The following is a 25,067-nucleotide window of genomic DNA, read 5'->3' as shown; positions in this document are numbered from 1 at the left end:
GACCTGAGGCGGAGAGCGGTTCGCGCGCTTCGGGCCTAGTCCGGACTCGCCGCCGCCGCCGCCATATTCCCGGTAACGGGGGCGCGCGGCCGGGGGCCGGCAGGGCCGGAAGAGGGGTCGGGGCCGGCGCTGAGGCGGGGAGGGGGTCGGTTGAGATGGGGCGGTCGGAGTCGGCGGGCGGAGGGAGGCGCGGGCCTTTGAGGGAGGGGACCGAGGGCGCCGGGCCGGGTCCGTGGGGAGGGAGCGGGGCGGGCCTAGTTGGGGGCGAGGACTGGGCCTGGGTGGGGAGCAGAGGCGGCTGGAGTTCCCGGACCCACAGAGGCTCTGGCTGAGGCCGTTTTGGGGCCTAGGCAGGTGCGGCGGACGGGGGCTGCGGGCTTCGCCGCGGTCGTTCTTCGCAACGCGGTCCGAGGGCCGCTGGGAGCCGAGGCCTGGACTTTTCCGTCGCGCCACAGGCAGCTGCGACACCGACGCGGCGCAACCCGGGTCGGGCCGGAGGGTGATGGGCAGCGAGCCCCGCGAGCCTCGGCGGCCTGGGAGAGCGGGGGGCGGCGCGAGGCCGGGGGCGGGGCGGAGCGGGTGGGGCCGAGCTTGGGCTGCCGGGATGCTGCGTCTCTAGAGATGGGAGGTTGGCAACCATTGCCTTCCTCCCAGCCTAGGACCCTCGTACCTTCTAATTCTTGCCCTTTTCTGAATACTGCAGTGGCATCTTTCTTACTTTGTCCATTCTCCCGGCTCGAGATCTGCCTTTCGGAGCCATGTCAGAAGGAGTGGACTTGATTGATATATACGCTGACGAAGAATTCAACCAGGTGAGGGACCATCAGGAGCTTTGGGATTTTCCTCGATCGGCTAAGGAATCACTTCCAGCGAACTTGCAGTGGTTTCGAGCTGTGCCAGTTCCCGCCTGTCCCAGTCCTAGACTTGAGCACTTTTCTGTCAGGTGTAAAATTTTCTCCCCGCAGAGACTTTAAAGACTACTTACCATTCCGCTTTATGTTAATTCGAACCTCCAGGCTTAACTTTAAAGGTGGTGATTTAAGAGTACATAAAAATCAGGTGTAACAGAATGGTGAATCAACCTGTGGAACTTGCTCCCCCAGGAAGCCAAAGTTGGGTGTCAGTCTCCTCAAAGACTAACCACACTTAAAAACCCGAATTTGCTACAGTTTTTATTAATGAGGACAGTATTGATACCTGTTCCTTTATATGATTTTCTCAGACTGCAACTGGAGAAATGTAGTCCCTTCCCCTGTAATGGTGCAAAGGCACAGTAAAAAAGATACTTTAACGTTTAGTTTCATTTCCATTCCAATTGTTTTTAAGTTTTACTTTTATAAGTAGCTTGACTCCAGTCAGGAGAAGTCCATAGGCATTTTGTTAAAATAAATTTTATTGATGGACCTTACTGTTTCCAGGAAGAAATAAAGGGTACAGATATAAGACAAACCATTTAAAAGGCAGGCATAGACCCACTTACCCTAACTTGGGTTTGTTGGTCTCTTGATGTTTTTATTGTATCAGAGAGCATCATACAAAAATTCCCCTTGAAACAATAATCTATACAGTTCAGTTTTCCCATCTTGAGATCAAATCTCAAGAATATTCCAAAGTCTTTATTTAAAACTTACTCTCTGGGAGGCCGAGGCGGGAGGATCATTTGAGCTCAGGAGTTGGAGCCCAGCCTGAGCAAGAGCGAGACCCCATCTCCAGTAAAAAACATATAGACAGAAATTAGTTGGACAACTAAAAATACATATAGAAAAAAATTAGCCGGGCATGGTGGCTCATGCTGTAGTCCCAGCTACTCGGGAGGCTGACGCAGTAGGATTGCTTGAGCCCAGGAGTTTGAGGTTACTGTGAGCTAGGCTGATGCCACGGCACTCTACCCTGGGCAACAGAGTGAGACTCTGTCTCAAAAAAAAAAACAAAAAAAAAAACTTACTAGTATCTTGCCTGGGTTATTTTCAGCATCATTGTACTTAAGTAAGCTGGTCCTTCCCATTGACATCTTCCAGTGGGTACACATAAGGACCTGGAAGGAGCATGTAATGAATGGGCTACAGAAGGAAAGTGCTCTCGTTGGGATTTGACTTTGATATGAAGCAACAGAAGAGGCTGATAAATGCCATTTTTTTCCACATAAGTTTACATTTAAAAAATTTTTTTGATGTCTTATAGCTTTTTAACATGGAGATTTTAAAGTGTACACAGAGGTAGAATAGTGTAATGATGTCGTACCCATTATACAGCTTCATCAATTATACTTCTTAATAGAAGTTTTCCTGTATCTCCTGGTAAACTGTGAAGTCATCTAAATTTGGCTGTTTTTTCTGTTTGTTTGTTTTTTGTTTTTTGAGACAGAGTCTCGCTCTACTGCCCGGGCTAGAGTGCTGTGGCATCAGCCTAGCTCACAGCAACCTCAAACTCCTGGGCTCAAGCAATCCTACTGCCTCAGCCTCCCAAGTAGCTGGGACTACAGGCGCCACCATGCCCAGCTAATTTTTTTTCTATATATATTTTTAGTTGTCTAGATAATTTCTATTTTTTAGTAGAGACAGGGTCTCGCTCTTGCTCAGGCTGGTCTCGAACTCCTGACCTCGAGCGATCCTCCCGCCTTGGCCTCCCAGAGTGCTAGGATTACGGGCGTTAGCCATTGCGCCCGGCCTATTGATTGTCTTAAATACATGAAAAAAATTTTTTTCATTTCAAACAAGTCAAATATTTATGGGTAAAAGGGCAAGGTTTAGTATATTAATGTATTAACAAAACCATTGCTTTTCTGAGTTTTCTGTATTCCTTTGAGTCAGACTTTTACTACTTTTTGCAAATTATGGGGTTTTACTTTTCAAAATAACAAAAAAAAGAAGACTCCCTTAATTCCACTGTTGTTAATGAAAAGTTTTTTCCCTCTGAATTCTTATCTTTGGGTTGATAACAACGCTGCTGGTTCACTTTGGGAAATAGGCAGAACAGGGCCCCTAACCTCAGGCCACATTTGGTCTAACAAAATGAAATTTCATCATTTCCTAAGCAATAAAATTTGTAGGTCAGACAGGACATAGGCCATGTCCAGTGGTCACTGCTTTGTCACAGCAGTTACTGGCCTCAACAATTTTTCCCTGGTCTCTTTAGTTTAAAAGGACTTTTTTATGCGTCTAAGACTGGCCAATAGTATGTGGACTCTAGTAGACATTTATACCACATAGGCAATATTTGACATTGGGTGAGTTGAAGAAAGTATGGATTTTGAATATCTCATGTTTTATGGAAGATGGGGAGAGTGGCACTCACCCCCCCGCCCCTACACAAAATGTGTTAATTTTTGGCAAAGCTGGTTTTAGCGTAATCTGAAAGCTGCTAAAGAAATGATAAAAATTTTGTCTGGCTAGAATTGTTAGAAGCTGGCTTAGGCTGAAGGCAGCCAGTAAAATTGTTTTAGAATGTTTTGAGAATGTTATTAATTCGTCCCAAGCTGGCCCATGCACGAGAACCGCTTGTGTGAACTTTGTTCCTCCAGGAAAATTAACATTTTTCCTAGATGGAATCCTATGGTGCTTGTTCCCTGATCTCTTACAGCATGTGCTGCAAAAGCCTCTTTGACAGAGCTACATTATTTCTCTTTGGGAGTCCTGGGATTCACAGCGGCTCCCTTGGGCTAGGGAGAACAACTCTGGAAAGGTGACTGAGAGCTGTCGCTCTGCTGAATATTTTGTCTCTGTTTCTTTTCTTGCTGAGACAGGCTTTGCACAGTATGCCCAGTTCTCTCTGTTGCTTCCATCAAGAAGTATTTATTGAGCTACTTCTGTTTGCTAAGCACTTTGCTTGGCCTAGTGAGGTAGAAGGAAAAAAGTGTATCCCTGTTTTAAGAAACAGGTTCCAGTCCTGGTGGGTTGGGGGTGATGGACAGTGATAATGCAGGGTAACAAGTACAGTGATGGGGAGGGAGGCTGTGAGGTGAGAACTGTGGAAATGGTCATTGTAAAGCCAGAAATTTAATTCAGCCTTGGTTACAGTGGAAAGAAACAATGGTATCAAGTTGGTTGCTTTGAGACTAATCCTAGGCTAGTTATTTATCTCCTGTCAGATACCAGGAAGAGGGGGCTATAAGACAGGAACATTGAGCATACAGGTGGGGAAGATCTTATTTGAATTGAAAATCACACAAGTTCTCTTTTGTTTACAAAGAAGCAGTCACAGTTCTTTCTGTGCTATTGAACACAAAATTCTTCCTGAGATTTTTATTCAGTATTAAATACATATTTCCTGTTTGATCTCCCTGGAATGAAACTTTCAACATCATTGCCTGTAAAACATTGTACTTTCATCTTGATTTATAGAATTAGGTTTTGCTTTAACCTCATTTATCACTGCATAAATCACCAGAAAAACCTCAGGCCTTTATCTGTTTTTCTGTCTATACCAGCTGAACAGGTAAAATGAATTGGTGATGCTAGCAGATTTAGATCCAAACACTACTTGATACCTTGTTTCTTCAGTAGAATCCTCAAAAGGCCTGCCATGTGCAGTTCCCACCAACCTTTTTGAACTGAGGCTCTATGGCCCCGAGAGACCATTTGAATTTTGTGACAATTTTGGATTGATTGAATCCTTTTGTTTCTTTCATTAGTAATCATACACCAGGGTCCTCCAGAATCAAATCTGTTTTTTAAGGGATCTTAAGAGTAGATTGGTTGCCTAAGCTTACAGTATGAAGGATTTCCTAGAGATGTATTTTGGTCTTTTAGCTGTCCAAATCTGCATGTTCACTAGTCAGTTTTCAGTGATAATTTTTGTATTACAGCCTTACATATCTCTGAATCACAGATACTGCGTGGAAGGAACCTCAGTTTGTTTCCATTGACTATCCAAGATGGGATATTTTCTTATTTTCATCTGAAAATCCTCGATTTAAAAAAAAAAAAAAACCTTGGTATGAAGTAGTGCTCTTTAAGGATGAGGGCATTGGATAGGAACAAGTGACTTATCAGACTTTCTCTACCTTGAACCACAAGGATAACTCACCGTACCTGGTACATGAATAGATAAGTGATTTGTCTAGAGTAGGGTTGGTTTGAGACATAAGAGCCGTACAGTATTTTATGGAGATTTTCTACACACAGTGTCAAGTTATTAGCCCTAGCTGACCTTACCTGACTGAATTTATCATCCACCATATACTCTCCAGTGTAGCTTCTTTCCCCATTCTTCACATGCTTACCCTTTTAAATGAAAGATTCGTATTTATATGTTTGATTACTAGAACAGTCTTCCTGTGCTTATTGCTTCACTAATTCCTTTTCTTGTCTTTAAGTTGTCTCTAAAAAGTTTACTCTCTTTCCCTGAGTCCTCCTAGAACGGTGTACAAAAAGTAGTTTATTCTCTTTTGCCATTTCTAATGTTTTTACAAGGTTTAAGCCTTCTCCTTTGGGATTTTTACAAGGTTTAAGCTTTCTCCTATAAATAGTCTCCTCTTAGACTATTTATAATATTTGAAATTGTTTACATGCTTCAAGAAGTAGAATCCTTTCCCCTTCACTATTAGAACAATCCAAGATCATAGTGTATTTTCTTCTACTGTTCTTCAGATTAACTGAGAAACTAAAAGATTGTTTCCAAAGATTTGTGATGATGTGAAGATTACAAAAGGTCTAAGAGTAAGTTTTGTACTGAGTCTCTCCTCTCTAGTCTCCCTTCAGGATCAGCAATTTTTATGATGGTATTGAAGGTGGAAAGTTATTGGAGCCCCCTGTCCTGAGTTTGAATGTTTTGTCTGATTCTTGTAATAAAAATACTTATGTGACCCTTAAAAAGATTTCTCTGAGATAATTGCATTGTAAAATCTGGAACATTAAGATCCCTTATAGCAGTTGTTGCAGTTGTGGTTTTAGGGGTTTTAGTATATAGTAATATATCACAGGCAAAATGTATATTTCCCACATTTTCCGCAATACATATTCATATTGTAAATGTCTGCTGTGACACAGCTTATAATATAGGTGCTTGTCCTGTTTTCTGGCCCTTATATTTTAGACAACTTTATCTGTTTTTGTATATCATTGATTATCTTTGTCGTCTCCTAGATACATGTCCTGGTAGTCTGTTGGGTCTGCGTGTCATTTGAGACATAGAATTTAGAAGCCCCCAACATTATTCCCTTCCCTTTTACTTTTGTTTTTAATATTTCTTTGATGGTTATTAGAAATATGGGATTGTGTAGTATGAGTTTTAAAGCCTCCCTAAGTCATTTGTGTAAACCAAAAGGTTTAAATCAGTAATTCCCAGTCTTTTTGGCATTTTGGTACCTACTTTAACATGCTTTTCCCTTGCTTTCTATTTCTGAATAAAATTACTCTATTTCTTACTAAATAGAATAGTAAGTTTTTTGTTACACTTCATTTTAGAAATAGCATAAGATGTTAAAAACAAATTTCCATTAGTGTATCTTAGATGTGATCTTTAGAAGCTGACCTCATTGATAACAGTAGCACATGCATCTCATCATACATTCTTACTTTGCTTGCTTAATCATTTTGTGCCTTTTGATTCTCACAGGTGGCTAAAGCTAAAAAAACGGTACAGACTACTAACGGGGTCTTGTGAGAAAAACCTACATAAACATAACTAAGTGATACCATTTCAAAAGGAAGTTTTTCCTACCTTCTTTCCCAGAGTAGGACAGGAAGTTTTGTACTTTGTAAACAAAGTATTTGTGGATTCTAAATCAACTAGAGTGAAACAGAATGAACAAAATGAATGGTATGTAAACCCACCTTTGCCGACCTCTCATGTCTTAGGACCCAGAGTTCAACAATACAGATCAAATTGACCTGTATGATGATGTGTTGACGGCCACCTCACAGCCTTCAGATGACAGAAGCAGCAGCACTGAGCCACCTCCTCCTGTTCGCCAGGAGCCATCTCCCAAGCCCAACGACAAGACCCCTGCAATCCTGTATACCTATAGTGGCCTGCGTAATAGGCGAGCTGCCGTCTATGTGGGCAGCTTTTCCTGGGTGAGCGTGGGTAACCAAAATGGGTGGGCTGGAGGGAGAGCACTGGGAGGTGATGGCATTTTCAGATACCACTGTTGCACTGTTTTGTGCTCTGATGGGGTTGGATTTCTTTTTCCTGGGATCAGGTTGGATTGATCTCTGAAAGAGAACTATCCTGAGGACGTACTGGTGCCGAAGAAAGCAATGATTAAGTGGGTAGTTGCTTTTTCTGCCATCTTGTTACTGCCCCTGACCCTGGGGCTTTATGTCTAGCAGGGTCTTCTGTGGGACGAGATTTCAGAGTGAACACCTTGAACTCTTGGTGGTCATTAGATGGTCCTGTGATAATGGTGGGTGATGGGGATCAAAGACCTTGATAGCTCTAGTGCACTCGGGGTAGGTGGTGACTGTTGTTCTACAAAAGTTACTGCGTGACATGTTTTTGGGCTGGTGGTGGGGATGGTTTTTCCAAATTAGGAAATGAATATATTGAGGGGAAAGTTCTGGCAGTGGTGAACTCTAGCCTATCAGATCTGTAATTAATAGTTGCTAGCAGTCAGTGTTTGAACTGATGACCAGCCAGCCCAAATGGCAGTCAAAGTTGAAGTAGGTTTAATCTTTTTAATCACTATAGATGGAGATTGGGGGGTGGGTGGGTTTGGAATTCTGTATGGGTGAGAACAGAAAAGAAAAGTCTGCACTAATTGAGATACTGCTGGGCTTTGCGGTTTCCTGTTGGGTGGTCATGGTTGACTAGAATCCTAGGTTCGGGAGCTGGGTTTGGGACGTTGGGGGCGGGGTTGGGGGTGTAGCTCTTGACATTTCTTCCTTTTCCATCTTGCCGGCCCCAGTGGACCACAGACCAGCAGCTGATCCAGGTTATTCGCTCTATAGGAGTCTATGATGTGGTGGAATTGAAATTTGCAGAGAATCGAGCAAATGGCCAGTCCAAAGGGTGAGCTCTGGATTTGAGAAGCCCTTTTAGTTTGTAGCGATTGGGATAACAGATTTGCATTATATTTTGGCCCTGGATTTTAATCCCTCCCACCCCTGGCCCAGCTTATTGCCCTGGTTTTGGCAAACTGCGTTAGAGTGGAACCCAGCACAATGTAGTAGAACATCCATTCATTGAGGGGCAAAGAACACTGATTCTTAATTCCAAAAAAATAGGAAGATTATAGGCTTTTTGTTGTTCATAGTGCTGTGTGTGTGTATGTGTGTTTAATTTATCAAGATGTCCTTTGCTTTACCTAGTTTCACTAAAAGTGGAAGAGAATTTCTTTGTTCCTCTTCTGGTTGTCTAGTAGATTTCACTCATTTAAAATTTTTCTTCCTCAAGGTATGCTGAAGTGGTGGTAGCCTCTGAAAACTCTGTCCACAAATTGTTGGAACTCCTGCCAGGAAAAATTCTTAATGGAGAAAAAGTGGATGTGAGGCCGGCCACCCGGCAGAACCTGTCACAGTTTGAGGCACAGGCTCGGAAACGTGAGTGCGTCCGAGTCCCAAGAGGGGGTACGTGGAGACCATCTGTATGAAGTGGGGGAGGCTGTGGGTTTGTTTTCTGTAGTGTAGGCTCAGCCTACAATGTGGAGGAGTTTGAGGGAGGGTTATGGTGGTTATGGGTGGTGGCGTGGTCAATAGGTAGTCCAAAAAATAAGGTTTATGTAGAAGAAAGAGCACTGCGCTGGGAGTCAGGTAGGTTCAGATTATAGTTTGGTTCTGCCACTAACTCACTTTGTGACCTTGGGCAAGTCACTTTATTGCTTAGGGCCCGTTTCCCCATCTGAACTAGATACATGATGTTTAAAGTTCCTCTCAACTCCAGATTCTGTGTTTCTATCTAAAAATAGGAATACAGTGAATGTGCTTAATTTTAAGACATGCCTCTATGAATTATCAAGAAGCAGCCACCCTAAGATGTAACTAGGATATATAAAGGTGGTTGTAATCTTGTCATAAACATACATTGGAAGGGTGCTCTGTAAGGAATCAACTAAAAGGAGTGTTGGAGAATACGGATTTAACAATATTTCTCCAGCTTTGTCCAGGGGAAAGGGTGCTATTTTGATTACCAAATATTTTAGTCTGCTTGGCAAGTATATCCCATTAGTAAAGAAAATTGCATCGTACTACCTTAGCTTGATGACAGTATCACTTAAGTTCATCCTACTCCCTTTATTCTGACTCTGTACTCACCAAGCCACCTTCTGATACTAATTTGGTTTCCCAACTAGGCTCTCCTACTGGGAAGAGAATGCGCTGACCAGCCGACACAAGTATTCCGGTCTGCTTGGCAGTTATATTTCTCACTGTAAATTAATAAATTGGTATTCTGGTTTATGAATCAGTCTCTTGTGAGTTTGGTTAGCATGAATCAGTCTCCTAGGGTCCGATCACCCCTGGGTGAACTTGTTAAAATCAAGTTTCTGAACCTGCGAAACCTGAGGACCAGACCTTGGATTGTCCTGACCTCACAAGGTGCAGCCACCCTGCAAGGCCCTGCCTGAGACAGCCAACCGCCTTTACTTTTCTTTTACTACAGCGGGAGGAAAAGTTTCATCACCCACATTGTGTCACTGCTGAGGTCCAGCTCTCAAAATAATGCCTTATATTGAATGGGTGTATCCTCCAGGTGGAAATAATGGCCACTTCTCTTTTGTATAGGAACAGCTGTTCTTTTAACTAGATTGAGAGCCTAGGTGGATGTGCTGTGAGCTCCTATTGCTCCACATTAGAAGACACACATTTTTCTTCCTAGACAACTTTTCAAGTCCCTTCTGCTTTGGAGTCTTTCTGTAATTCAACCCTCTTCTGACTTTCTTAAGGTGCATAATTTTACAGCTGTGTTGGGGGTAACATTCCTACCTCTGCTTAGCTGTTTACTCCTCACTGTTAACCTTTCTTGACTGAAAAGATCATGGTGACTGAGTGCTGTTTTTCTGCGCTGTCATGTTGCTAGACTTGGGCTCTGTTAATTCACTAAGTAAAGCTGGTGGACTTCCTCTGCTTAAAAATGGTTGCCTGTCTTGGGACTTGTAACCATAGATACAAAACAGAACACTTGCAGATGTGGAAACAGTAGCTGGGAAGGTGGTTAACTGTCAGAGGATCACACTTGCCTGAAACCTCTTCTTTCTTCAATTTGAGAGAATTTGAGGAAGGAGCAGGTTGTGATGTGTTTGAGACAAAGAGCAAAAGAGTGCTTTCACAAGCACTGGCAATATTCTGTAATAGAGAAATCAAGGTGGTTGTCAGGGTAGCTGATCCCACCTTAGGCTTTACTCAGGAGTTGGGATTAACTATCAAGTTTTAGTTTAAGTAGCACTCTTCTTTCCCTCCACGATTGCTGCCAGTGGCATCTTTCCACCTCCAAGACTCCCAAAGCCATGTTATCTTGTTCTTCTGTTGTCTTCCACATGAACAGGCTTAGTTAGACTGGTAAATTGGAAAGAGGGAACAAGTTTAACCAAGTGACTTAACAATGTCAGAAGCCTTGTGTCCAGCTATATAAAACATACTCTGAGCCCCCGTGTTGCACCACACCATACTAGCATGCCATGCTGTTGTTCCTGAGAGACTGCACTGAGAGGTAAAAAAATTTAGGCCATTGAAATGTAGTGGGAGTTCCCCAGATTCAAGGCATATTTTGTACCAGACTTTTGCCAAGAGTCCTTGCCATCAGCTCATTCTGTGGGCATATCTTTTCTTGGCTTATCTCCCATTTTTTCTTCTCACTTAACCTCCAATCTTCTACTCTTCATGTGTGTCTCTTTCCTACCCCAATTACCAGTTTTGGTGTGTGGATAGAAGTGCCATCCATTTCCTGCCCTTCCCTCTTTTCCGCCAAATTCCCTAGCCAAAGCACCCTGGCAAAGAGAACGTCACAGTGTGCTGTGATGGGGAAGGTCAACTAGTGCTAGTCAAAGGAGAGAGACCCTGAAACTCTTCAGGGAGTGTGGTTTCAAGTCAGCTGGAATCCAGCTGAGCGTCAGCCAACGTACTTCAGCACTGTCATTTCATTGTGGGTTATTAGGATCTTGCTGCATTTAAAGATAGAAAACATAGAAGGATAAAGTAAAGTACTTTGAGAGTTCGGGATGAAGAGCGTTCTTTGACAGGATTAGAGTGGTGTTGCTGCTTGGGTTTGTCTCCACTGAGTTGCTTGTGACCTTTTTCTTTGAAGCCAAAGAAAAGAGGCAGTAGATGATTTTACCTCATTTCTCAGCTGCTTCAGTCACCTTCTTCCTTATGGTGTGAGATGACTCTTGCTGAAGGATGAGCTGGTCCTGTGGGTCTGTCTAAAGCCTGGGCAGTAATGTTAGTTTTGTTTTGCTTCATAGGAATACCTCCACGGGCCCACTCCCGAGATTCTAGTGATTCTGCTGATGGACGGGCCACACCCTCTGAGAACCTTGTACCCTCATCCGCTCGTGTGGATAAGCCCCCCAGTGTGCTGCCCTACTTCAATCGCCCTCCTTCAGCCCTTCCCCTGATGGGTCTGCCCCCACCACCAATTCCACCCCCTCCACCTCTCTCCTCAAGCTTTGGGGTCCCTCCTCCTCCTCCTGGTATCCACTACCAGCATCTCATGCCCCCCCCTCCTCGATTACCTCCTCATCTTGCTGTACCTCCCCCTGGGGCTATCCCACCTGCCCTTCACCTCAATCCAGCCTTCTTCCCCCCACCAAATGCTACAGTGGGGCCTCCACCAGATACTTACATGAAGGCCTCTGCACCCTATAACCATCATGGCAGGTAAGGACTGTTGTGTTCCTTTGAGATCTGAGCCAAGATATAGTAGGGTAGACAAGTGTGTTAAGCATTTTGTTCTCCCGAAGGAAGTAAGCACTGAATCCCTGTGCTTTCCCTTGTGGATACTCTGTTGTCATAGTGTTGAGTCCTAGGAAATAATTTACTATCTATTTGTTAGTATTTTTATTTTGTGTTTTGATTGCATTTTAACCACTTGACCCAAACCATGTCCTTCATAGCACCTTTTAAGGAGTTTAATTAAATTGAGTGCCATAAGTAGCTGTTACAAATGTCTAGCACTATTGGGTCATCCAAATTACAAAAATATATGACATAAATTCTATCTTTAATGAGAAGATGAATACAAAACACATGAACAGGCTGGGAACCATTTAAGACATTACGTAGTAAATAATTATAATTAAATAACATTGAACTATAGAGGATGGTAAAAATGACGAGTGTGGGCAATCAGGAATGGTGTTATCTCTGTGCAGCCGAGATTCGGGCCCTCCACCCTCTACAGTGAGCGAAGCTGAATTTGAAGAGATCATGAAGCGAAACAGAGCAATTTCTAGCAGTGCCATTTCCAAAGCTGTATCTGGAGCCAGTGCAGGTAACTCACACTTACTTTGCTGTGTTCTCCTTACCTTTAGTTTTTTCCCTGATTCTGTCATTTCCATTGGCAAAAGTTCAACAAGATAAAAGTTGGAGCAGGGGGGGTGGGGGGTGGGGGGCGGGGATGGGTGCACACCTACATGATGAGTACAGTGTGCACTGTCTAGGGAATGGACACGCTTGAAGCTCAGACTTGGGGGGATGGGGGGGCATGGGCAATATATATAGCCTGAACTTTTGTACCCCCATAATAAGCTGAAATTAAAAAAAAAGTTGGAGCAGTGTTAGATAGCAAGAGTGGCACACTTCGCAGAGCAATATGTAACCTGATTTCTTGGCTTTTGGGAAGCTCCAATGGTATTGCTTATTTATCCTGTGTCTAGACCTGCTCCCATGAAAACCAACTTAGTGCCTAGAATATAAATAATAAATACCATCTCATTGTGATATTTGTCATTCCTGCCTCAGGGAATCAACCATTGATCTCAGTGGTTGATCTTTAGATCTAATGTCTGAGTAGTAGACCTGGTGCTAAATATAAACCCTGGGTTTTTAGAAATGATGCCTTGACTAGGTGATGGTTTGATATGGATTATGATATGATGATGATTACATTAAGGAGTCTAAGCAGAGCTGATGGCATCCATGTAACCTATCCTAGAAAGAGGCAAGTTTTTTGGGCAGCATTTTAAAGCATATTATACCCTTACAGCTAACTTTTGCCCTGCTCTCAGTATTAAGTGGGCAGAACCAGCAGTCGTGATTCTGAAAGCCCTGGCCATAAAATCTGTGGTTCCTAAAAGAAGAGACTTTAGAAAGTTTCAGGGTTTGGGTCCAGGTTTTACATCATGCAATTTGCCATATTTACTCCTTCCTGTGAGTACCCCACCCGAATGTAAATGTCTGTAGACTGTTAGATCTCTTAAGAAATATGTTAGCTTTAAATATTATCATCTGTTTTCCATATTTTCTCATCTTTGCCTGCAAAATTTTAATTCACAGAGTAAGTTAAAGACAGAAAGTGTTTATGTTCAATTTTTTTTTTCCACTAGAAAATCTATAGTGACCTCTAAGTGAATCTTCTTGAATTAAAAAGTAATATATGCTCATTATGACAAGTCAAATATACAGAGGAGTATAAAGAAAATCATCATTGTTCCTTCTTTCTCTCTAATTCCTTGACACTGAGATGATCAATAACTGAATCTTTATCTCTTTGCCTTTTTGTTCTCATTCCAGTCACTCAGACCACAAATATTTATAGAATGTGCCAACAAAACAGGCAAAAATTTGCTGCCAGGATGGAGCTGGTATCCTGGTGTTCTCTGGCCTCCACAGGATCACAGTCCCTCTGTAGTTTCTATTATTTTATTATTTTTTTTTTTTTAGACAGTCTCACTCTGTTGCCCAGGCTAGAGTGCCATGGCGTCAGCCTAGCTCACAGCAACCTCAAACTCTTGGGCTTAAGTGATCCTACTGCTTCAGCCTCCTGAGTAGCTGGGACTACAGGCATGTGCTACCATGCCCAGCTGATTTTTTCTATATACATTTTTAGTTGTCCAGCTAATTTCTTTCTGTTTTTAGTAGAAACAGGGTCTCGCTCTTGCTCAGGCTGATCTCGAACTCCTGACCTCGAGCGATCCTCCCGTCTCAACCTCCCAGAGTGCTAGGATTACAGGCGTGAGCCACCTCGCCTGGCCTGTAGTTTCTATTCTTATTGCCTTGCACAGTCCTCATCTTCACTGGACCCCGTCTGGATTCATGCCTTCTTTGTATGTCTTCTGTCCTTAATGTTCTTGACTTAGCTTGGAAAAGCAAAGTGCAAGTACCTACCCCATGACCACTAACCCTGAGCCAGACATTGCTCAGATTTGAGAAATGAAAGGGCTAGTTTTTGATGGCAGCATAATTTTTTTTCAATTTATACATACACTTTATATACATGTTTTACACATACATATGTGTACACATTTTTGGTTATATTAAATTTTATTCAGAGTAATTCAATAAAAGTAATGCAGTGTTAAAAAATGAAACTCTTCTATACAAGGACAAGACCACCCTTTACAATTTAGTGTATACCCTAGATTTTTTTCTTTGCATATAACACATATAATTTTGATTGTTTTTATAAAAATGGAATGTGGCCGGGCGCGGTGGCTCACGCCTGTAATCCTAGCACTCTGGGAGGCCGAGGTGGGCGGATCCTTTGAGCTCAGGAGTTCGAGACCAGCCTGAGCAAGAGCGAGACCCCATCTCTACTAAAAATAGAAAGAAATTATATGGACAGCTAAAAATATATATAGAAAAAATTAGCTGGGCATGGTGGTGCATGCCTGTAGTCCCAGCTACTCGGGAGGCTGAGACAGGAGGATCCCTTGAGCTCAGGAGTTTGAGGTTGCTGTGAGCTAGGCTGACGCCACGGCACTCACTCTAGCCTGGGCAACAGAGAGAGACTCTGTCTCAAAAAAAAAAAAAGGAATGTGGTTTTGCAACTTTTTTTCAATTACTATATTTGGGGCCCCTAATATATCAATATGTAATATGGCATTTATTGAGCCCTTACTGTGAGCCTGCCGCTGTTCTAAGTGCCTTACATGGATTACTTTGTTTACATACAGACTTACCTCCTGCTTTTTAACAACTATGTAATATTCAACAGAAGCAATGTTCCTTAATTTATGTAGCCAGACTTTATTGAAAGTAATATAACAAACAACACTGAAACATTGCTGAAGATACACACTTTGAACAGAAGTAGAAAACGTATAGTAGAATTGCTGGGTCAAAAAATATGTACATTGTTTATTTTAATAGATACTGTCAAATAGTCCTTGGACAACAGTATACCAGTTTGTACGTACATCCATTAGCAACATCTGACAACACCTGTCAGATTCTAAACCACTGGAAAATAGGTGTCATCCAAATTTATACGTGCTGTGTTTGCCTTGTCATTTTACCATGGTTCTTTGGGACAGCTAGTCACTCTTGGTTTGTGTCCTTCTGAGTTCTCCTTTTGGTCTAGTTTACTGCCTCTGCTCATCCTTGGCCTTTCCCATCCATCCCGTGTCAGGGGATTACAGTGACGCGATTGAGACGCTGCTCACAGCCATTGCGGTTATCAAACAGTCCCGAGTCGCCAATGATGAGCGTTGCCGTGTCCTCATCTCCTCTCTTAAGGACTGTCTTCATGGCATTGAAGCCAAGTCCTACAGTGTGGGTGCCAGTGGGAGCTCTTCGAGGTGAGTTGATGATTATGTCAGTGCCTCCCAGCCCTGAGCAGCACTCTTCCAAGGGATGGGGAAGGAAAGGAAGCCAGGGTATCTGACAGGGACCTGGCTGAAAGAGTGGACCTAGCCTTCATATCTTTATGGGGAAGAAATGAATCAAACATTTCCATTAATAAGCGTTGTATTATCTGGAATCTGTGTTAGGTGGGCTCATTTAGGGAAAAACACAGACTGGTATATTTAAGAATATGGGCTTTGGAGCCATACAAGCTTGGATTGGAATCCCAATTCTGCTGTTAACTACCTGCATGACTTTCTTGCATGTGGAATTTAGTCAATTTTCCAAGCCTCATTTTTCTCATTTTTATGAAAAAGAACAGTATTAGTACTTATCTTACAGATCTGTCGTAAAGATTAGGTCAAATAATGCATGTAAAATTCTCACTGTGCCCAATACATTAGTATGATCTTCACAAATTTAACTTACTTTCCAAAAAAAGATTAGTCTTCAAAGAGCTAGGATCCTCAGATAGTGGGCCCATGATAGAATAATAAGAGAGTAGTTTAGGCAAATAATGGCAGACATGAAAACAGCACCCCTTGAAAGGAATCTGGTAGGCCCTCTGAGTGAGGCTGAAGGATCTTTCTAACAGGAAAAGACATCGGTCCCGGGAGAGGTCACCTAGCCGGTCCCGGGAGAGCAGCAGGAGGCATCGGGATCTGCTTCATAATGAGGATCGGCATGATGATTATTTCCAAGAAAGGAACCGGGAGCACGAGAGACACCGGGATAGAGAACGGGACCGGCACCACTGAGAAAGGTGGGAAGGAGCCCAATTCCCAGCTGGTGGATGATCTTTTGTGAAAGAAAGATTTATAGTGAATATTTCTCTCTCTCTCTCTCTCTCTCTCTCTCTAAGCAAAAGTAAAGGCAATGGGGGTGGTAAAGACTTTTGACTTAGGTAACTGGAAGTTCACAGCAGGTTTCCTGCTTTTTTGTGCATAATCTCCGCTGAGATTCAGTGGTTTCTTGACTGCCTTAACCTGATATCTTAGTCACAGCATGGCATAATGGCTGAGAACATGGCACCAGTCAGACACCAGTTCCAATAATAGGACATATCACTCTCTGTTTCTCAGTTTCCTCATCTGTAAATGAATATAGTAAGAGCAAATGTCTCAGTGGCTTGCTGAGTATACAGGGAGATAATCAATGTAGAGCATTTAGCACTCAACGGTGCCTGCCACATAGTAAGCTCTCAATAAATGATAGCCATTGTTTTTATATTTTAACCCTACCAGTGATAGCCATTATTATATTTTAACTCCACCAAACTTTCAAGTAAAAAAGTTAGGAAAATTGACCAAAACAGAAAAGTAAAACCATTGCCTATTTAGTTTTCAAGGCACGACATTAATAATTTTAAGAATTAACATCTATTACAAAGATTTTGAAAATTGGTATACTTCAGTAAGAATAAAGCTGATCTGGAAAAATTATATTTAATAGCCTTAGAGATTATATGGAAGATAATTAACTTCAGTGAAAGGATATTTTTGTGTTTGGAAAAAAACTTACTGACAAAGTTTTTTTTTTTTTAATGGAAAACAAAAGCAGGAGGAGTTGGGAGGAAAACTATTAGTTTAAGTAATTGAAAAACTCAAGTAATTGGAAAGTTCAATTAGGATTGGCTGGATCCAGGGGCTCTGGCTCTGTCATCTAGACTTATTCTGTCTGCATCTCTCAGCTCTGCTTTTTGCTGTGGTGTTTTCATTCTCAGACAGGTTCCAGGTAGCGGGTAGTGGAGGAGGCTATAGCTTCAGATTACATCCCACCAGTTTAGCAATCCCAACTGAAAGAAAGCTTCTAGCAAAGATCGTTCATAGTGTATAAGTAAACAAGTGCAGCTGTTGACTCTGTTTCTGTGGAGATCTTTAAAATCGGCCAGACTCTGGCTAGGAGAGTCTGTCTGTGGTTCCTAGAGGCTATTGCATGACCCAGATAACTTGGGGGTCTCTTCTCGATTTTTGTGGTTACAAACTTATAAGTCTCTAGGACTTCCCACTTTTATGTCTTACATCGGTTACCTTAAGATGTTCTTTCTTGGTCTTTTGCCTGTTTGATTGGTCTGATGTAATGATAATTGAGAAAGGTGAGAGGAAAGAACAAATAGTTCTGTTTGGTGTCTTTGGGGTGGTTAGATGGATGACTGGATGAAGAAGGAAAAAGAAACCCTTACCACCTGTGAGTCCTTAGAGTTGAGCAATGGCTAGACTGTTAACAATTGGAAAATTCTGCACTATTTTGCTGAGTGACAGCCTACTAACAAAATATTCCTGTTATGTTTGGCTACTGCCCTCTACCTTGTTCTTTGGCATTATCTACCATTAAACAGATTTATAGCTAGGAATTGGCAGGAAATAAGAGAATATAGCTTCCATAGGAGGCAAATAAGTGGGAAGATGAAAAGTTACTAATATTTTTTATCTGCCTCCCTTCTCTGTTCTTAACCACTCTTTTATTCCACAAAATCCTAGAATGCTTGACATTGAAATCTAGGATAACCCATATAGAATCAACAGTTAGGCTGTAGCTTCTACGTACTTCTAGATTTTGCAGCAGATTGAGTTTTGGAAGGTACCCACATATCCTCTGGAAAAGCAGACTGTAATGTAGATGGAGCCCACAGACAGCTTTGGCCTAATTCAGTGTCAGGGAGTGGACAGGAGGGTAGGTGTTAGAGTAGGTCTTGGTCCAGTCCCATCCCTTCTGTAGTAGTAGCAGCATTTCCCTCTTCTTGAAGAGGTAGCACAGTTGCTAGTGTTACTTGTGGGTTGAAACCCACATGCAGGCCATTATATATCCTTTGGAGCTGCCTGGGATAAGAGTGACCAGGGAGGTGTTAATTGGCCTGTGCAGAGCATGAATTACATTCTCTGGGGCCACATTCAGTTTAGTTAGAACATATAACTGCATGTCACCATTCCTGATGGCTTTGTTCCTGACAGCCTTTTGACAGGGAAATTATCAGTGAGCTACACTGATCCATTAGTACTTTGGGGATTGAACATCTCAACCTGAATCTTTAGCTGTCAGTTTGCTTAATGTCTTCCACTTATAAAATGGGACTGTTTCTGCCATTATGAGGATGACTGCATTTGGGTAACTGAAAATCCTGTAACAGTAGTTCCTGGGAAACAGTCATTTGACTGGTGTAAGTCCATGACAAGATGAGGAAAATTAACTCAGGCAAGTTTTCTACTTAACCCACTTTTCTGGTCACCCTTAGATGTGCTGGTTATTCCATCTGAATAATAAAATTCAGTCTGAAAGAACTGAATCATACCCAAAAAATGTCAATTTCTCACATTCTCATCCTAAGGACTCTTAATTCCATCTGCAGTTACCACGCTATGGCTTAGGAGGTTTCATGTTACGGAGATGGCGCGAGGGCCTCATTTACCTTAGAGAACTTAATCTTGCAAGCTCTGTGTACAGCAACCTTTTAGTTAGAAAAGAATCATATTTATATTCTATGAACAGGTGTTCCCTGAGAGTGAAAGGTGTGGTCTGTGCAGAGGCAGCAGAACAGCAACCTTCCTTGTGCATTTTTCCTTGGGATAGGGCCCAACTCTGGGCCTATCCTGAAGGCTGATTGGCCCACTGAAGCAATTACTGATTTCTGCCTGCATTCCAACATTACCATGAAAATGTAGCCATAGACCTTTAAGAATTGGGTGCTATAGCTTACTTCTCATGATGCACACAAGTTATTCTCTGCAACTTGTTTTGAAGGAACAGTTCACAAATTATCTCTCTTCTGGGGTATATGTGTGTATGCTTTGGAGTTTGAGGATATTCTTGGGTAATCTGTGGCTTTGACTTTTTTCCCTCAATATGTCAGTTATCTCATTATCTTAGGACATTGTCCTACTTGAAATATAGTCATTGTTATCTCGTTTCTATTGCCAATCCATTGAAAACTGAGCTTTCTGTCAATTTTTATCCAATTCAAAGATTCAGAAGCCCTAATGGTGTGAAATTGAGAATACACTGAGGGCTTCGATTTTTCCCTTATAGAAAATGGGACATAGGTGTTTAGAGAGGCCAAAAAGGCAGAGGCCACACAGATTCTGAGGTTCCAAGCTGAAAATAGTGCCATTTCAGTGTGTGGAAAGATCAGGCAGCATGTGGATGTCTTGTCTTCTTGGATAGCTCCTCTAGGTTTTATGATGCCACTTTACAAAAGTACATATAGAAAGGACAAGCATTTATGTATAGGCTGTGTCGCCAGTTTGAGCATTAATAGAAATTCTAAGCCTGAATTTAATTCCCCTCCTTTTGACTACTGATTCTGTTTTATGTGGTCATACTGACCGTGCTGCCACGCAGAGATTGATATTGCAACATTGGAACAAGGGCTGAGTATACTAGGGACCTTAAGTCTGATGGCCATGTTACAAGTGTCTTCTAGTGTCAGACAGCCCTGCTTTCTTTTACTTCCCAGGCTCTCACTCTCTGTCTACATCCCTTGCTTCTTACGTTGTAACTTTAGAAAATACCTGTGTGTTTCATATAAGCTCTTATGATCAGAAAGTAACCGCTAACTTGTGTTTTCTTTCTTTTCTTCTGATCTTCTCATTGCAGGAGTCTGGTTGGAAGCAAATTTTTTTTTAATGGACTTGCATCTCCTCACCTTGATCAGGACTAAAGGACGGAGGCCGCTCCACCCCTTCCCCTTCCTCCAAACCCCTAACTCCCTCCAGACACCCAGGGAATACCCTCTGCCCTACAGGATTGAAGATTGTTTGGCAGCCTTCCCAGTCCCACACCTCCTGTTTGCCAGGAGAAAGAACCTAAAGACTTCATGTGGTTGGGAAGGGTGGCAGACAAGAAGAAAAGAAAACAACATGCCAGGCCCCTGGTCTCCATAGAGAATGGTGCTTTGTCCAAGGAAACGTATGAGTTTCTGATTCTCCAAGAGCAATTCAGTGGTGAGGTTGATGGGAAGACTTTCTTCCCCCCAAAAATGGATCTTCCATGTGGGATCTAGGAGAGTGACTGGGTGTGCCAAATATGCCCAGGGTCCTGCCCTCAGCACTAGATTTGATGGGGCCAAGAGGGTCTAAACCCCTTGCTAACATACCACTTCTTTGTTTAACTCCTTTAGCTTCCCAGCCCTTTGAGGAGGGACCATGAGAACAGAAATTACCTTATGAAAAGCTACTTCTGTTCTTGCTTTTCCCTCACATATACTGACGGTTTATTTCCCTGACCTCCCAGAGGGCTGAATCCTTTCACCTCTCTGCTGCCCAGCCTTCCCGGTGGACTTGCCCCTCCTAAGCAGAGAAGGCCTGTGAGGTTGCTTTCTGCTGGGAAGCCTGGCAGAGCCGATTACCACCCTCTGCTGCTTAGTGCTTGGTTGCCTCTTGCAATAACCAGCTCTTAGTTGTTCCATTTCCCTGGGGCTTTCCCACTTAACACATGGAGCCCTTCCCCCAAGAAGGCTGCTTCCTTGTTTTAGAGGAAGGTATTGCCATTGGGAGATGGGGACATTGGGACCTCAGCAATGAAGACCCTTGTGAAGTACCAGGAGGAGTGGGGAAGGAGGCAAGTTGGGCGGGTATGGCCTACTTCCATAGGCTTTTCTTTTTTCAGGTTTGATGTAAGCACGGGCTTGCATCCCCCGGTACATTACTTTTACTTATTGTGAGATAGCCTGGCACCGGTAGGCAGGTAAAGTCACAAATTTGGTGTTTTTTCACTATTAATAGCTCCTCTTGCTCTGCTTGGAGGTACTTCCTGCCTCTGATAAGGAGCAGAAAGAAATGGAGCCTGACTTGAATGAACTCAGCTCAGACTTCTAAGGATCAGCACTCTGGGGGCCATTTTCTACACAGGCAAATGGAATTGCTTTTCCCATAACATCCAAATTGCGATGTGGTTGCTGCTGGAGGAGGAGGCAACAGCAGGGTCCTGCGGTACCCATGGGGTGATGCTACTTCTGCATGCATCTATAGGACATATGACATCTAACATGAGACGTGGCATGTGACACAAGACTTGGCATGTGAGACATAGGGTCACTGGAGACCCTTCTGGCTCAGAGGGGAGAGACTGAATTGGACTGAACCTTTCCCCTGTTCCCAGCACGTTTCTGACACAGCCCTCAGTCACTGAGGGAGTCCCCCCAGGGTTGGAGAGGCACATTCCCTTGGGACAGAGGCTACAGGTTGTAGCTTTTTTTCCCCTGTCCCCAACCCCATCCCCACCTCCACTTCAGAACATGGCACCCCACCCATCGGCCAAGTGTTAAGTGATGTGCTTATCCTCAAGAGCAGCTCCGGGTGTCTTTTTAAAACGTAGAGAAAACCAAGTAAGGTGACAGTTTAAGGAAAAAATATATATATAGAATACCAGAAACGCAGTTTACCCGGAGAATTTTTTTCTCCCCATTTTTGTTTTGTTTTTACTCAATGACACAATTTTTAGTTTTATTTCCTGATAGCAAAAGGAAAAAAACCCAACCCTCAAAAAGGCCAAGGTCCCAACCCCCTGTTGTCAGTGATTTGTTTGTCTTTCTGATAGGTTGAAAATTGTGTAATAAACTTGATGACGCTGTCAATCTTTTATACTGCATTGTATTTTTTTCCTTTTGTAACAGAATATTTTTAAATAATAAATGGGGTGTGAGCTGTTTTATGGATTCTGCATTGAATAGATTTGTTGAGGTGTCTGGGGTGTGGGCATGGGCTGATGCACTGCGGGAAGGCAGTGAAACCCCAGGTTCTCAGCCAGAATTGCCTGTTGGGCAGTGGCTTCTCTATGGCTTTAGTTCACTGTGGTTAGCCTCCTAGATGTCTAGTGCAAACCTTTGGAAGCGTCCCTTGAGGTTTAGTTTTTTTCCTTGGCCACCTGAACACCCTGGTTAAAGAAAACTTCTAAGTCATTCTTTACCCTTCAAGATTCCTAAGACATTTTCAGAGCAGATTTCCTACCCTATACAGTCACTTCCAATGTCACCAAGTCCAGAAAGGAAAGAATCCTCCGATAGGAGTTAGAAAACCTGATTGCTAGTGCCTACTTCCACATCTATTTATTTAACCATGGACAAGCAAGGTAACCCTGATCTTTTTCATCTGTAAGATGAAAATAACAGCTGTTCTCTGCCTTCCGCAGGGATGTTTTAAGAAGCAGAGATGACATACATGAATTTGTTTTGTCAACTACCTAAATATGAGGAAGTACAGATCAGAAAGCTTAGTAGAAGTGTGGGGTGATCTTGGGATTCCAGAAAAGCTTTTGGCTTTTTAAAAAGCCAGGTGAACAAGAGGGTTAGATGATAAAAAGGTGACCCACAGACCAGATGTGTACTGGTATCGAAAAAAGGCAAGATCAGTGTAAAAATAATTTTTAGGACAGGGGAAATTCCCTAGAGGGTCTATGATTATGTGAAACTTAAAGGGAGGAAAAAAAATAGTTGGAGTGCCTCCCAGAATGGAAACCAGTGTTCTCAAGTTGGATTCCATCGTCACCTGCATTTCATTTATCTGCCATTTATCTGCTAAAATGCCTATTCCTGGGCTGCATCAGTCTCTACCTAAGGTCTAGGAATCTGCTTTTTATACCCCAGGTGACTTACGTCAACTAAAGTATGAGGACTGCTAGCTTAAAGACGTAAATACATTGAGTTTCAATTAGGAGGTACCATGGTGGTGTAAAAAGGGAAGGAATTTAGGTTACTCTAGGTTCAAATCCCAACTCTTATTTCTAAGCTAAATGCCCTTGGACACATGACTTTCTGAGGTGATTTCCTTCTGCCTCATGGGATCATTACGTGGATTAAATATACTCTGCCAGACACCGGATGACTATTAGTCTCCTACGAGTTGCTGCTGTGGTATGGAGCCAGAAACCTGAATTTGTGTCCCAAATGCTTCATAAACTGGGCCAGGCCTCAGCTCATAGAGGTGGCCACTGCAGTCACTTGCCGGTTCTAGCCATGAGTGTGAGCAGCCTCTACCCACTTGTGACCAGGGCCTGATCCTTTGCTCAGCCCTCTCCCCTGTCCCAGAATGTTGGTGCCTCCAGGTCTATGTGGGTTGTAGTAGCTTCCCTTGACTCTAGTGAGCACAGCCTCTGGCCACATTAACCCTGAAAGACTACACGGATTCCCATCCTCCACTGCCTCCGTTTCCGTTGTATGATGTTCTACTCTGGTGTGACTAACTGCATCTGCACTGGTGGCTCCAGCAAGCTTCAGGAAGAATGAACACTCAGGGAGCAACCCACCAGAAGCACAATGCACTAAACTTCTACATAACTATGAAGTAAATGACAGGACTTCCTAATCACAGCTGCATTTTCCTTTTTCTTTTTTTTAAGGCTGGGACTTGCTCTGTCCCCCCGGCTAGAGCACAGTGTTGTAATCGTAGCTCACAGCAACCTCGAATTCCTGGGTTCAAGCGATCCTCCTGCCTCAGCCTCCCAAAGTGCCAGGATTATAGGTATGAGCCATTGCACCTGGCCATAGCCGCATTTTCAACCATTATCCTCAGCCTCAGTTGGTACCTGTTGAGCAATGGAATTTACTTGATCGAGACTGAGACTCCTAAGGCAAGGCTTCTAGTGCCACCTGTTAATAGCCAGTTGTGTGGTGCTGGCTATGTTACTTCCTTACCTCTAAGCCTGCAAAGTGGGGGATTAGACTTAGTTGATCGCTAATGTAAGTCCCTTTGAATTCTAACATATAGATTTTATAAGCCACCTCTAAACATCCAACTGAGCCTTCCATTCATTTATCTGTGTTGCTGGAAGGGTACCTTAACCACTGAACCTCTGAATGAAACAGGAGGGCCATAGAGCATGGGCTCCTCCCCAGTTTGATACCAGCGGTTTCTTCAAAGCAGCAGTGAGAGAAGCAGCAAAAAATCTGTATCAGTGGGATTTGTGATTGAAAAATCAGGGCAGTTCCTATTGGATTTTTTGTTACAATTTCATAGTTGATTAGACCTGTCTACTACAGTTTTTTGGTAGATCTCAAGGGCAGCTGGGAGGCAAAGGCACAGAGGGATAGAAAACAAGAGCATCAGTGCTTTGGACAGTGGAGGCCCTCACAGGATGAGAATGAGCCTGATCACAGGAGGCCAAGTTAAAAACCAGCATAGAGTACTTAATGGTCAGTTACTTTTTACTTCGAGTAAGAGCAGATATTCTAGGGTTCATCTGAAAGCAGACAGAAGGGTCTCAAGGTTTCCTAAAGTGGATTCTTTCATGGCTCCTGGTGGCTTCTTGGGGCTAAAAAACATGGCCACTACCAAGGAAGGTGAGGAACAATTTTAAAGATGGTTACTTGGAGAAAGAACTGATACATTCATCTAAAGTGACAGTCCTCAGCTAAAAAAAAAAAAAGCATGTGTTCCTTTTATGTTAACTCAAAATTTTAAAATAAATGGCCAAAAAAAAAAA

The 25,067-nt window shown here is 42.8% G+C and overlaps 1 protein-coding gene across 6 annotated transcripts; it reads left to right on the top strand.

Annotated features, from left to right (window-relative positions):
- Nucleotides 1-10: 10 nt before the first annotated feature.
- CPSF7 (cleavage and polyadenylation specific factor 7) lies at nucleotides 11-22,243 on the top strand. 6 transcript variants are annotated; one of them, XM_069471464.1, is made up of 11 exons: nucleotides 11-72; nucleotides 704-812; nucleotides 6,798-7,016; nucleotides 7,272-7,345; nucleotides 7,847-7,950; nucleotides 8,335-8,480; nucleotides 11,336-11,750; nucleotides 12,245-12,363; nucleotides 15,442-15,610; nucleotides 16,252-16,419; nucleotides 20,247-22,243. In XM_069471464.1, exons 4-10 carry the CDS (start codon nucleotides 7,343-7,345, stop codon nucleotides 16,412-16,414), a joined length of 1,119 nt encoding a protein of 372 aa, XP_069327565.1. In that variant the 5' UTR covers nucleotides 11-72; nucleotides 704-812; nucleotides 6,798-7,016; nucleotides 7,272-7,342; the 3' UTR covers nucleotides 16,415-16,419; nucleotides 20,247-22,243. The 6 variants fall into 6 exon arrangements, with proteins under 6 accessions (XP_069327565.1, XP_069327564.1, XP_069327562.1 ...); XM_069471463.1 differs by having other exon boundaries at nucleotides 7,269-7,345; XM_069471461.1 differs by having other exon boundaries at nucleotides 7,269-7,345; nucleotides 8,335-8,507.
- The last annotated feature ends 2,824 nt before the right edge of the window (nucleotides 22,244-25,067 follow it).

Source organism: Eulemur rufifrons, chromosome 6, assembly GCF_041146395.1.
Source record: "Eulemur rufifrons isolate Redbay chromosome 6, OSU_ERuf_1, whole genome shotgun sequence".
NCBI classification, from domain to species: domain Eukaryota; kingdom Metazoa; phylum Chordata; class Mammalia; order Primates; family Lemuridae; genus Eulemur; species Eulemur rufifrons.
The sequence above is the reverse complement of the archived record's forward strand: the minus strand, read 5'-3'. Positions and strand labels throughout refer to the sequence as shown.